The 14,636-nt window shown below is 39.7% G+C and overlaps 2 protein-coding genes across 2 annotated transcripts; both read left to right on the top strand.

The window, feature by feature from the left end:
• The first annotated feature begins 1,908 nt into the window (after positions 1-1,908).
• Positions 1,909-6,322, top strand: LOC137914179 (extracellular calcium-sensing receptor-like). The gene is made up of 11 exons (XM_068757784.1): positions 1,909-2,174; positions 2,431-2,669; positions 2,818-2,900; positions 3,231-3,410; positions 3,582-3,770; positions 3,869-4,372; positions 4,510-4,719; positions 4,819-4,942; positions 5,060-5,253; positions 5,445-5,726; positions 5,900-6,322. The coding sequence occupies exons 1-11, from the start codon at positions 1,909-1,911 to the stop codon at positions 6,320-6,322; spliced, it is 2,694 nt and encodes an 897-aa protein (XP_068613885.1).
• A 1,973-nt stretch (positions 6,323-8,295) lies between these two features.
• On the top strand, positions 8,296-13,060 carry LOC137914178 (extracellular calcium-sensing receptor-like). Its single transcript, XM_068757783.1, has 12 exons — positions 8,296-8,549; positions 8,888-9,066; positions 9,863-9,957; positions 10,097-10,276; positions 10,391-10,579; positions 10,851-11,061; positions 11,140-11,336; positions 11,420-11,629; positions 11,707-11,830; positions 11,927-12,120; positions 12,239-12,520; positions 12,638-13,060. The coding sequence occupies exons 1-12, from the start codon at positions 8,296-8,298 to the stop codon at positions 13,058-13,060; spliced, it is 2,538 nt and encodes an 845-aa protein (XP_068613884.1).
• The last annotated feature ends 1,576 nt before the right edge of the window (positions 13,061-14,636 follow it).

Below are 14,636 nucleotides of genomic sequence, written 5' to 3'. Positions count from 1 at the left end.
TGCCCAGCAACTCCTGTGACCGGCAGAGTGGAAAAGCAGAAGAAAATGAATGACTAAGTAAAAAAAGAAAAGAAAAAGACTTTGCTGTATGGAATGTACTCTATAACCACTGGAAAGAGGCCTGCAATTATTTACTATCCTAATGCTTCTTTGGAATATGAGCTCAAAAATTACAACATTTATGGTATCAGTCATTGTTCGAGTTTTTATGCAATACATTTCTAATACCCTCTTGGCAGATTAGCCTATTATGTTTTACCAAATTCTATTTCCTACTTTGTGCCATCAAGGGCTGTGTTATACTACAACGAAACATGGAACCAACAAGACAGGCAGACATAAAGTGAGAAATAGACAGCGTTCTGAGGAAAAAGTGCAGTGGATTTATTTGTGCTTAATGTTCTCCCCCCCCCCCCCCTTCATCCAACACTGAAAAATCACTGACAATCTGGTGAGAAGCAGTGGCTGAAGGGAGTGTCAGGGGTGCCCAAACTGTTCCACGAAGGGCCGAGATGCCAGCAGATTACTAAAGCATGTGATTTTAATTATCAACACCTCCTTCAATTTGAGAGAAGGCACTCTCATTAGTGAGATCAGCTGCTGGAGAGATGGTTGGAAAGAAAACCTGGAGTGTCTCTGCCCTCCATGGAAGAGTTTGGGAACCCCTGGTGGAAGTAGAGTGAGCTGATAGCGAGATGAGTTGCAGGTGGTCACAGCAGCGCAGGTGACAGGAATGAGCTGATTGCAAGAGAAGGATCTGAGAAGACAGGAGATGTTAGTGCACGGAAAAACACTGAACATTGTTCATGTTGTGACACAAGTTATATGTTATTGAGAAAAAAACTGTACCTCGTTTTCAGCACAGGATGAACCTTGTTACATATTTTTTTAATCATATTCGGGTCCACTTGTCCTAAGATTGAAAAAAAAATTGTAGGTCTCGGTAAGCTCCATCAATATCATCACTGCTGCTGAAACAATAATAATAAAATTCTAAGTCTCCAAAATGTTTCATTTTTTCACAAAGTTCACAATGTCCTCCAGAGCCAGAAAATGCCCCTCAATCAGAGCCCTCAAGGTTAGACGAAAGTTGATAGTTAAACGATTAGATAAGTAAATTTTAATTATCTGGTTTTTCCCTGACTTGTGTGCATTAAGGGTGAATTAATCACATTTATTTAGAACACAAGTAGAGAAAACTAAAGGAACGGAGAAACCGAATAGAGAAAACACTGACATTCCCTCTGACTCCTTGTGGTGACATTTCTTGCATGTCAGTTGTTTTACTTCTGGTGTCTTGTTTTATCTGCTTTGAATCCTATCCACCAAAGAACATACGAAGGCATTGTCTTTCCTTGGTGTCATTATCACTGTCATTTAGGTTGAAATCACTTTCTCTGTCATGACAGCACTGATGATGCAAAATAAAAAAGCACTAACTCGCATAAAGATGTAGAAAGAGACGTGTGTGTGTGTGTCAAAATGTCAGGGTAAATGTATACATTTCTCACTGAATTGAATTCTCTGCTTGTGTGCAGTTACAGAGGTGGACAGACACACAAATTATTTTACTGTTGCTTTGCCGTCACCGTTGCACAAGATGGTCTGCTGTCTTGTTTTCCATCATTCCTCCGTGGGATTAACATTGGTTATAAATATCCAAAACAGCATCTTGGTTTTGCAAGGTGGGACGGCACCTTGTTAGCTCTCAATTGTATCTGTTATAACATCCATTTGATAACTGTAATCATTTCACCCTGCAGGTGGAGGTCCTCAGCCTGAAATATTAACTTTCTCTACCGCTGGCAGGAAGAATTCGAATGAATGTTTTTTTTTTTTTTTCTTAAATATTTGATGTGTATCTTCCCTGTGTATAATGTGCCATTGAGCAGTAGAACACATAAATCCATGTCTCTGGTCTCGTGGTTCTTCACTCTGTGGTCCTCCTCAGCCCTACCCTTGCTTCTTGTGGGGCCTGTGGGCAGACAGATGGGGCTCAGGGTCGGACTGCAGGTGGTGCAGACAGCGATTTGTTCTCGGTGGGGCACACTGAGCGACGAGGGTCTGTACCAGGATGGAGATGTGGTGATTGGTGGACTGTTCAGCCTTCATTACAAGCCTCCAGCGACAGCTCACAACTTCACTCAGCCGCCGTACAATAGACCTTGTACTGGGTAAAACTCTGAAAATTTAATTGTTGAATGTGATTCCTGTGAAATGGATAGCATATTCTGTATTTCTGACAGACAAGTGAAATCATAAGACTAATCTTTCCCTTTCTTACAGACAGAAAGGTGTATTCTTTTCTTTTCATTGACATCTTAATTTTCTTGTTAAACATTATTACGTTTTGACACAAAGATTGCCTTATAACTAATATTAATATTAATTTACAGATTTTTTTTCATTCTTTCTTTCCCTTGTTTTCAGATTAGAAAATCTCCCTTTGCAGTACGTATATGCCATGGTCTTTGCACTTGAGGAGATAAATCACAGTGCGATATTGCTGCCAGGTGTGAAGCTGGGCTATCATATTCATGATAGCTGTGCCTTACCCACTTGGGCTATGCAGGCAATGCTATCAGTGGTTGGAGGAGACAGTACAAACTGCAATACAACAGGCCTGCCAGACAGCTATGCTGATTTTAATGAGGGAAGAGGAAGGGAAGGTACTAACCCTTAAAAACGTTGCAGAGGACTAATGCATCATCTTGTGTCCATAACAATGTTGACAGTAAAAATATAAGGGATGTATTCAAAACAAAAAAAGTGCAACTGGAGGAAGTACTATTTTTATTTAATATTTGGTACCATCAGGTGATGCCTCTGTTCCATTGGTCATTGGCGGTTCCTCATCAGTGGCAGCCAAGATACTCTGCAGAATCCTGGGGCCTCTGTCCGTACCTCTAGTGCGTACCTTCAATCAATACATTATTTAGGATGATTATAAAAACTAACTTCCTTTTCATGGAGATAATTTATTCATTATGTTAACATATGGTTTTATCTTTGTAATTTACTATGGATTAACATGAACTTTAATATTTAAAAAAAGCAATTGATGTATATTTTGTGAAATACCATTTTCTATAATTCAATGTATTTAGCTGTTTTCATAACAAAAAGGTCAGTGTAGTCGAAAAACGTTGCAATAATCTGTGATTGAGACAGAGAGAAAGAAAATAAAATGATTCCAGAATATGTCTGTCTGTTTTCTTTCTGTCTGTTAGATGAGTTATACCGCCAGCTGCCCCTGTCTAAGTGACAGACGCCAATATCCAACCTTCTTCAGAACCATGCCCAGTGACATATACCAAGCCAGAGCTATTGCACAGATTGCCTTACGCTTCAACTGGACTTGGATTGGAGCAGTGGTAGCAAACAATGATTATGGCCATGTGGCAGTAAAGGTGTGTCCATTTCTTGATACATTTCTGGTGTAGAAATGTTATTAATGCAGTATAATAATGTTAGCATCAATGAAAGGAATCGACAGTATTGTGATGTTTGAATATTTGCTTGACTTTGAATACTCCACCTAATCTAATCTTGCTGTTGCTCCATTCAACTGTGTGTATCAGATATTTCAGGAGGAGACTGAGGGAAAGGGTGTGTGTCTGGCATTTGTTGAGACTCTCCAGAGGGTAAACATTGTCAGCGATGCCAGACGGGCTGCACTGACAATTCAGGCCTCCTCTGCAAGGGTGATTCTGGTCTTTTCCTGGTATACAGATGTGAGAGAATTGTTCCTCCATCTAGAAAAGATAAATGTAAGCAAAAAGTACATTGAATTTGTAAGCGCCACAGAGTTGTCATATTTGAGAAGCATCACAGCTGATGATCTTTTGTATTGCACTGCTCTTTGAAGGTGACTGACAGACAGTTTCTAGCAAGTGAGGCTTGGAGCACTAGTGGTAATCTTCTCCACAATGTTGTCACTCCCAAAGTGGCAAATGGTGTTCTTGGTGTGGCCATTCGCAGCTCTCCTATACCTGGATTTGAAGACTATCTCACAAGTTTAAACCCATATCATCGACCTGAGGATGAGTTTCTAAAAGAATTCTGGCAAAACGAGTTCGGTTGTAATCCTGAGGTCACGCCCATTTCTTCAGATACCGCTTCAGGTCCAGCACCTCCTAAAGAGCGGATTCAAAGGGCTTCTCTTCCACCCTGCAGCGGGGCAGAATCCCTGAAGGGAATGCAGCATCCGTTGACTGACACCTCTCAGCTCAGGGTGACATATAACGTCTACCTCGCTGTTTATGCTGCAGCCCACGCCCTACACAGCCTTCTCTCCTGCCCCGAAATAGAAAAGCCTTCTGAAAGCAACAGCTCCACTTGCTCCTCTCCGAAACACATCAAACCCATAGAGGTGAACATTACACATTCACAATCAAAGTTGGAATATTTGAAGAAGACTGGTAGAGAATGATGTATAACAAACACATCAGTACTTCTAATACAATTTAAAGTTAAATATTCACTATTTCAATGTATTAATGTGTCTAGGTATTGCATCATTTGAACAACCTCAACTTCACCACACCACAGGATGAATTGTTGTATTTTCAAGGTTCTGACATTCCAGCAAAATATGATCTTGTCAACTGGCAGACGACCCCTCAAGGGTCACTCAGAATTGTTTTGATCGGTCGTGCAGATGGCTTAGACCTTCATATAAATGAGTCGGCAATTCAGTGGAGCACTGGATCTCAACAGGTAGTTAAAGAAGAATCTTGATTAATACCAAAATGTGTAATGAATTAAATATTTTTTAAAGGATTCACAATACATTATTAGAGTATTATTTTACTTTAGGTTCCAGTTTCAGTGTGCAGTGAGAGCTGCCCTCTGGGTACAAGGAAGGCAAGCAGGAAAGGAGAGCCTCTATGCTGCTTTGACTGCATCCCATGTGCTAAAGGGGCAATTAGCAATAAACCTGGTGAGGATATTACCACATGAATAAAACTATTGTTGCAGCAGCAATAGCACACTCCTTCAATTTGAAAAATGCATAATGCTTCAAGTTCATCTACAGTTTTCTTAATGCCTCTCACAGATTCCCTCAACTGTGAACGTTGTCCTGATGAGTTCTGGTCCAATGCTGACCAAACTGCCTGTATCCATCGTGAGCTGGACTTCCTCTCCTTTAATGAAACCTTGGGCATTACTCTGACTACAGCTGCTGTGTCTGGAGCTGTAGTGACAACAGCTGTGTTTGTGGTGTTTCTTCGCTATCGTCAGACAGCTATGGTAAGAAGCAATATTACTGTAACAAGGAGAACACTATACTTTTTTTTTTTTTACTTTGCGTTGTAGTTATTATGGTATATTTGGTCAGCCAAATGCAATTCTGCATTGTTATATAAAATCAATATCTGTTTAAAATAATCTGAATGAATCAATATCTGGTTGCTAATGCTAATATAAATTCTCTTTTTAAGGTGCGAGCCAACAATTCAGAACTGAGCTTTTTGCTTCTTCTGTCACTGAAGCTCTGCTTCCTGTGCTCATTGGTGTTCATTGGTCGTCCATCAGTCTGGTCTTGTCGGTTCCAGCAGGCAGCCTTTGGGATCAGCTTTGTCCTTTGTGTTTCCTGCCTTCAAGTGAAGACCATAGTTGTTCTGGCTGCTTTCCGATCAGCTCGGCCTGGTGCTGGAGCCTTGATGAAATGGTTTGGTCCAGGACAACAGAGAGGGAGTGTATGTCTTTTTACCTGTATACAGGTGAGCTGCAAATGCACTTTTCAACTGTAGGATATCAGACAAATATGCTTTGCTTTTTACTGTTCTGTATGCAAGATACAGTTTATAAAGTAAGAGGAACATTACTGTTATTATTATATTTTTGCTGCATTATATTTATAATCTGACATTGTATAATGGTGTTTTTCCTCAAGGTTATCATCTGTGCTATTTGGCTGTCTCTGAGCCCTCCAGTGCCCCAAGCTGACTTGGATATCCCAGGGTTGCAGATCACTCTGAAGTGTGCCATGGCTTCCGTGGTTGGCTTCTGTTTTGTCCTTGGCTACATTGGCCTGCTGGCATGCAGCAGTCTTCTTTTGGCCTTTCTTGCTCGGAAACTCCCTGACAACTTCAATGAGGCCAAACTGATCACCTTTAGCATGTTGATATTCTGTGTTGTTTGGGTGGCCTTTGTTCCCGCTTATGTCAGCTCTCCTGGAAAGTATGCGGTTGCTGTTGAGATTTTTGCCATCCTGGCCTCGAGTTATGGTTTACTGTTGTGTATCTTTGCTCCAAAGTGTTTCATCATTATTTTGCAGCCTGAAAAAAACACAAAGAAGCATCTGATGGGAAGATAGGAACAAATATTGATGGGTCATGCTGAGAGTAAAACAATTAGAGCAAAACTAACTAATATATATTGAATGTTCACTTAAGATATTACAATATTTAGAATATAGCACATGTCTTAAATCATCTGAAGATAAATACCATTGACATATCGAAATATGAAATCATACAAGTTATGTATATGAAATTATATTTCAAAAAGACACGATTTACTGAATTAAGCTTTCACCTAGACTGATGTCTCTTACTATCCTCGAGTTGTCATTACCCTTGTTTCCAGGTTTCTTTAACCAGACAACTGATTAATTAACACTATGAACTATTCATTCTTCAAGAAATAAAATAAGGGGAGAAATCATTTTATTTTATATATATGTCCAACTTGATGACATGGACCTGTTTTTCTTCCCCGTGTACAACTATTAATGATGCAACAATGTTTATATAAATTAAAACAACAACAATAATAATAAAAAACTAATCAATCTAAGTTCTCAATGTTTTTTTTTTGTCTGTCTGTTTGTTTTTGTTTGTTTTGTTTTGTGCTGTGCTGTGAATGCTGATATTATGTTTTGAAATTGCTGGGGGAGACTCATCATCGTGCACCTGATTAACACAGTGTTTAGCAATTGTTATATTTGAGGAAATAAGGTTTACAGATAAAAGCCCAACTTAATGTAACATAAAGGTGAATAGAGAATGGAATTTCATAATTTAACCCTCTTATTTTTCTTCAGAATATGAGGTTAATTTCAAATCAGGTAGTTATTTTAGGTAGTTCAAAGCAGTATCCCTGATGTTTCAGGTAATTGAAGACAACAATTAGTGTTTTCTGTCTTAAAAAACATAACATAAAAAACGTTAAAGAATTATGTGTCATCAATTGAATCTCTGTAATTTCTAAATGGTAGCTACAGGAGGCACTCAGAAAGGGAGAAAGGACCAAGTGTGTGTGTGTGTGTGTCCAGATACACATTTATAGTACATATGTGTTTTTACCATGCTGCACAACACATTTCCCATGCACGACAATAAAGATTTAAATCAACTAATATTTAAATCATAAAACAAATGCTGACCGAAAAAGAGATCAGAAAGAATAGACAAATACATATCCCTCCTCTACTTTTAAAAAAGACAAGCATTGATCTTGGTATTTATATTAGGTGTCAAGAGTTTTTAAAATGAGGAAAACGCATGACACCTACCACACAAAACCAGAAGTACTCCCCCCTGAGTACTGGTAGAAAAATATCTAATGCCTGTGACTGATTAGCTTGTACGTCTACAATCTGGTATGTTATTTACACAATACTGAACTGCAGGATAAGTAAAAAAAAAAAAAACTGTCCTTCTTTTCGTATTATAATGAGCTGGTAAACTGAGATAAAACATTTAAAACTGTTAACACAAATCCAATTTAAAGTCCTCATTTTTAGTCCTCTCTTCGTTATTCTGTGTATGTCACTCAACCAATGTTCAAGGGTGCATGTAAATCCCAGAGACAGGTCTAAAAGAAGTACAGCATTATTATTATTTTGTCCCACAATTTACAAATTTGTCAACATCACTAATAGTCTGACACTGACTTTTTCCTGTTTTACTCAATCTTCCAATTTCGTCATCTTGCAGGGCACCATCCTAGTTACCACGGATCACTCAACTGACATCATATAGTATTGTATCATTAAACAAACCACTCCTAACATCATACATATTCATAACTGGGATTGTTTTTCAACCATCAGTTAAAAGAGGAATAATTCAGCTGTGTGCTACTCGTGTCATCGTTTTAGTTTTTACTTTCTCTTGACAAATAATATAAATATAAGGTTAACAATTCACTTGTGCAGAGAGGAAGGGAGGTATGTCTGTGTCAAGATAGCTCTTCAAAAGTGATATTTTGTGTTTTGATAGGAGCTATAGAGAAAAATGAATGCTCTTTTTTTACAGGTAACATTTAAGTCATTGATCCAACACTATGTCTTCATTTTTCTGGTTCCTGACTCGATGGCCCTCCTCAATCCTCCCCATTCTTATTTTTGGTTTACTGAGCAGACAAATGGGGTTGGGTGTTCCTGAGTCGATACTCTGCTCCCGGTGGGGTGCATGGAGCAACAACAATCTTTCCAAGGATGGTGATGTGGTTATCGGTGGACTTTTTCATTTGCATTTTATACCGAAAACTGTAGAGCAAGACTTCAGAGAGCTGCCAAATTATGAAACTTGCAATGGGTAAATCTCATCACAACATTATTGCTGTTAAATGTCTGGTGATTATGTTGTTTACATAGTGAGAGGGTAGTTCCTGTTTTTCTGTCATGCTCAAGCAATTTTGTTGAAATACAATTCATGTAATCTTGCAAATTCTTTCAAATTGCTACTGGGGTCATAAAATGTTTATACCTACGTGGAATAATTGTTCCAGTATTAGTGAAAATGACATTGTTTTTCTGAGATTATTGATTATAGGTTATGTGCTCCAAACTATTTTGCAAAACATATTTACTTTTTGTCCATGATATATATTTTACATTTTATTCTTCATTCTTTTCATATCCAATGGTATTCAGTTTTGAGAGCCAGTCATTAAAAAACATATATGCTATGACATTTGCGGTGAAAGAAATCAATCATAACAGCAACCTGCTGCCAGGAGTGAAGCTGGGCTACCGTATATTTGATAGTTGTGCCCAATACCCCTGGACTCTTCAAACAGCACTATCGCTGGTTGGGGGAGACTCACACAGCTGTAACTTCAAAGTCTCTACTCCTCATTCTGCAGGTGAATAACAGCCTGAACTTACCGTAATTGCTGAACTATTATGCGCACCTGTGAAAAAGCCGCACCCACTGAATTAAAAAATATATATATTTTGTACTAAAATAAGCCGCACATATTCGTAAGCCACAAGTGCAATCAGATCCGTAACTTCGGGATAAGGATTGGCTCTAGGGGCTGGGTCGGTCGGGCTGGGGTGCGAAGCGGGGCTGGGCTCGAGCCGCGGCTGGGGGAGCAGTCGCCCCGTCGCCCTCCCCTCTCCGCCCGTCGGAGGCTGCGCGGCGCGCGCGCCCGCCTGGCGGGGTGTCCCCGTCCCCCTTGCCCCCGTGCCCCTCATCCTCCGTCCGCGGGAGCGTGGTGCGGCAGGGGTGGGGACGCCCGGGAGGTCGAGGGGTGGGTTCCTTCCCCGCTACGCGGCGCGTCCGACGCCGCGTAGCGGATGGCGGACAGGCGGCGGGGACCGGGTACGGCGGTCCGGCGGCGGCGACTCTGGACGAGCGCCGGGCGCTTCTCGCGGATCTCCCCAGCTACGCGCAAGCGGGGCTTTCCCTCCGGGCGGGCGGGCTTTAATTTTGTAACGAAAATAAATAGGCTTTAACGAAACACGGCTCGTAACGAAAGTGGGAAAATATACGTAAATTTGCCGCGTCGTTGCATAAACCGCAAGGTTCAAAATATTGGAAAAAAGTAGCGGCTTGTACACCGGGAATTACGGTACATTTGGTTTGAGATATATATATAATATAATAGTTGTCTATTGTTTCAGCAGATGATCAGCCTATTAATTTGCTGATTGGTGACGCTTCATCAACATCAAGCATGATACTGTCCAGTATCTTAGGGCCAGTATCTGTGCCGATTGTGAGTATCATTTTGTCCCGGAATAAACATCTACAAACATTTTGTTTTGGTACAGATTGGTAGATTTTAATATTCACAATATTTAACTCTATCTTTTTTTGTTAAAGAAATACTATAAAGTGTTAATTCTTTCTCTCAGATCAGTTACTTTGCTTCCTGCCCATGTCTTAGTGACAGGACAAAATTCCCTAACTTCTTCAGAACAATGCCCAGCGACATTTACCAAGCCAGGGTCATGGCACAACTAGCCACTCGATACAACTGGAACTGGGTGGGAGCAGTAATTGAAAACAATGACTATGGTCACTTTGCGATGAAGGTATATGCTTTTTATATTAAATTATCAAAAAGAAAACCTCATGTATTTCCTTTGTATGTGGGACACAAATGTATAAATATGAACTTGTTCTTTTAATTTTGTTTGAGATTTCAGGTATTTCAGGAAGAGATTGAGGGGAAAGGGATTTGTTTGGAATTTATTGCGACTCTCAACAGAGGAAATATTGTGAGAGACTCCAGACGTGCAGCACGCACAATTCAAGCTTCCACTGTGAGGGTGATTCTCGTTTTTTGCTGGTATACATTAATAAGGGATATTTTTCTGGAACTGTCCAAAAGGAATGTGAGTATCCTGCCTGGAAGTTACTCATTAAATCATTATATACATACATACATACATATATATCATAATTATGGCAAGCCGTTCAAGAAATTATTCAACGTGACATTCCCTTAGCATTCGTTCAGTATATATCAGCATTCGTTCCATATTTTAAAATTTCACATTTTATATATAATAATTTACTGAATGGCTTGCTATTATATGTATATATGTATATATAGACATATTAGACATATGGGTGTGTGTGTCTGTGTTTTTCTTCTTGTTGTAGGTAACTGACAGACAGTTTCTGGCCAGTGAAGCTTGGAGCACAAGTGATGATTTACTCAAAGATCTTGCCATCTCTAAAGTTGCAAATGGTGTTCTTGGTGTGGCCATCAAAAGTTCAACAATACCTGGATTTGAAAATTATCTCAGAGATTTGCACCCAGTTCATCGATCTGATGATGAATTCTTACAAGAATTCTGGGAAAATGAGTTTGGATGCAATCCCTCTCTCGCAAACATTTCTACTTCATCTCCTGCCAAGTGGTCAATTCAGAAATTTCTACCACCTTGCAGTGGGACAGAGTCACTGAAGGGAGTGCAGCATCCATTTACTGACACCTCTCATCTAAGAGTTGCATATAATGCATACCTCGCTGTTTATGCTGCAGCCCACGCCCTTCACAGCCTTCTCTCCTGCAGTGATACAGAGCGGCCTTCTGGAAGCAACAGCTCTACTTGCTCCTCTCCCAAACACATCAAACCCATAGAGGTTAATACTCATGTAAATGGATCATATTATCATTAATATATAGTTTTATTAAGACTTATATTCTCAAAATCTGATGCTTTCAGCTGTTGCAGCACCTGAATCGAGTGAACGTCACCACACCACAAGGAGACATGTTTCATTTCCAGGGTTCAGATATTCCAGCAAAGTACGACCTTGTCAACTGGCAGATGAACTCTGAAGGGCAACTTAATCTTGTTTTGATTGGTCATGTGGATGGTTTAGATCTTCATGTTGAGGAATCAGCAATTCAGTGGAGCGCCGGATCCAATCAGGTAGTTTGATCATCAGTTATCTTAAAGTGACAAATAATAAATACATTCCCAACAACATTATTTGGCTGTTTGTTCAGGTGCCAGTTTCAGTGTGCAGTGAGAGCTGCCCTCCAGCTACCAGGAGGGCCAACAGGAAGGGAGAGCCTCTATGCTGCTTTGACTGTATTCCGTGTGCGAAAGGGGAAATTAGCAATAAAAACGGTGAGGAAATCACTCCAACAGACAGAACAAACTCAAATAGTTGTTCTTGTTTGTGTTGTATATTCTGTACTTTTCCCCTGTTCTGAACTCTTCTAGATTCCCTTCAATGTGCACGCTGTCCTGATGAGTTCTGGTCCAATGCTGACCAAACTGCCTGTATCCCTCGTGAGCTGGACTTCCTCTCCTTTAATGAAACCTTGGGCATTACTCTGACTACAGCTGCTGTGTCTGGAGCTGTAGTGACAACAGCTGTGTTTGTGGTGTTTCTTTACTATCGTCAGACACCTATGGTAATAAATTAGAGTGAATTAAAGGGTTTATATTAATGACTATATATATGTATATTTACTAATTGCACCATATTGTTTAACTGTCTGAATGTTTTTGACTCATCTCCTTCACCCCCAGGTGCGAGCCAACAATTCAGAACTGAGCTTTTTGCTTCTTCTGTCACTGAAGCTCTGCTTCCTGTGCTCATTGGTGTTCATTGGTTGTCCATCAGTCTGGTCTTGTCGGTTCCAGCAGGCAGCCTTTGGGATCAGCTTTGTCCTTTGTGTTTCCTGCCTCCTTGTCAAAACACTAGTAGTTCTTGCTGTTTTCCGCTCAGCTCAGCCTGGTGCTGGAGCCTTGATGAAGTGGTTTGGTCCAGGTGTACAGAGAGGAAGTGTCTGCTTCTTTACGTCTGTACAGGTATGAAAATCAGTTCATTTGAATTGAATCAATTTTTATTAGTTTCATTTATACCTGCAGTATACACAATAATCAATAAGGAATAACATTACAGAAATGTGCTGACGTTCTCCTCAGGTTATCATCTGTACAGTTTGGCTGTCCCTCAGCCCACCAGTGCCTGAACGTGATCTGGGTTTCCAAGGGTCAAAGGTCACCTTGAAGTGTGCCATGGCCTCTGTGGTGGGCTTTTCTCTAGTCCTTGGCTACATTGGCCTGCTGGCTTGTACCTGCCTCCTTTTGGCCTTTCTTGTGAGGAATCTCCCAGACAACTTCAACGAGGCCAAACTGATCACCTTCAGCATGCTGATATTCTGTGCTGTCTGGGTGACCTTTGTCCCTGCTTACATTAGCTCTCCAGGGAAGTATGTTGTTGCTGTGGAAATATTTGCAATCCTAGCCTCGAGCTATAGTTTACTGCTCTGCATTTTTGCCCCCAAATGTTTCATCATTCTTTTGAGACCTGAAAGAAACACTAAGAAACACTTGATGGCCAAATAGTAAAAATGTCACTGGCCACATTCTTGTCAGTAAAATATGTTTCATATTAGTATGGTGTTTGAATTCCCTTACATTTACTCAGATATTTATTGAATTTTGTATGTAAAAGTGCTTATTTACATTGCCTTAAGTTTTCTATAGTTTCTGAATTTGACAGAATAAAATATTTGCCTTGATCTGTGTTATGAAATTTTAAAAATTATTATTATTATTCACAGTCTTGTTTTGTGTTTCATGAAGTTGTGTTTGTTTCATTTTCAATTGTAGATTGTACTATGGGTTTACATTCAAAATCTAAGTTCAATGAAGAATTTAGGTTATTGTCATATACATGTATCAACAAAGCAAATTTATAATACAATGGATGTACAAACTCAATGAGAGTTCAAAGCAATGCTTCAAATAAAGATGCATTCTGAATGAACAATGACAATGCGATCGTGTACGTCTCTGTAAACAAAGCCTTTCAATATGGCTGGACGCAATGCATTGTGGGAAAGGAGGAACTGCTCTATAAGCAGTTTACAATGGAGAGTATGAGTTGCGTGCTACTGAGATGGCGCGACACGGATCATCAACCCGCGCCGAGCGGCGAGGTTATGGCACTTGTCACCACACACACGCAACTCATGGGTCAACTGACAGTTTGGGTTCAGATTCGGATGGATATAGTGCGCTTGCCCCTTGCAGACCAGACGAGTGGTTGCCATCTGGGTCACCCCAGAGCAGCTGCTGTACAGTTGATATATTGTTTGTAAATAAATGTATTATTCCAGCATCAAAAGCTCTTTCTCAGTGTTGTTTTTATTGCTTTCTTGACGTAAACAACTGTTGAGATGTATAATGTGTCACTAAAACAACAAATATTAGAGTCAAAGTCAGTGATCTGCTTGAAATGACTCTCTGCGCAAAAAGCTCGTTTGCTCAGCTTTCTGTTGAAAACTGGTGATTTGGGTGAAAACTGCCTTTGTTTAACGTCCAATAACTCCAGAACGAAAAAAAGATAGGAACCCATTTTTTTTGGCTGATGCAAGCTGATGAAAGAAGAGACGTTAATATTTAGTAGGTTCTGTATTTACATAGTTATAGTACACAATATTTTGAGAGTTGAGAAATATCGGTCAAAATCAGAGGAAAAGGCTGCCACTCAACCACAGGTCCACTTGCTTCAGATTCAAATTTCAAGGATTACCATGACCTTGATGAATAAGAATCTACAACAGCAAATAATATATGACATTGACCCACTGTGAAAGAGAAACTTTTTTTAATGGATTATGGAGAAAATGCAATAATAATCAAAGGTGTACATGCATACAATTAATCATGAATAAGTGTGCAAGTAGGAAGTGTAATTAATATGAATTTTACTGGTAAAATATTTCTGTTGTATATCCTTTATTAACTTCTTAATGTAGTGTAACATAATTTTGGTGAAAAGAACAAGCATGAAATGTACTTACACACAGACAAACGTGTTTGAGGGCTTTACTAGCATTCGATCAAGAAAAACTATCTTGCCATCAGGATCAATGCAAATATTTTATTCTGTCAAATTCAGAAACTATAAAAACCT

Source organism: Brachionichthys hirsutus, unplaced genomic scaffold, assembly GCF_040956055.1.
Source record: "Brachionichthys hirsutus isolate HB-005 unplaced genomic scaffold, CSIRO-AGI_Bhir_v1 contig_955, whole genome shotgun sequence".
Lineage (NCBI taxonomy): Eukaryota > Metazoa > Chordata > Actinopteri > Lophiiformes > Brachionichthyidae > Brachionichthys > Brachionichthys hirsutus.
This window is presented reverse-complemented; position numbering and strand designations above follow the sequence as displayed.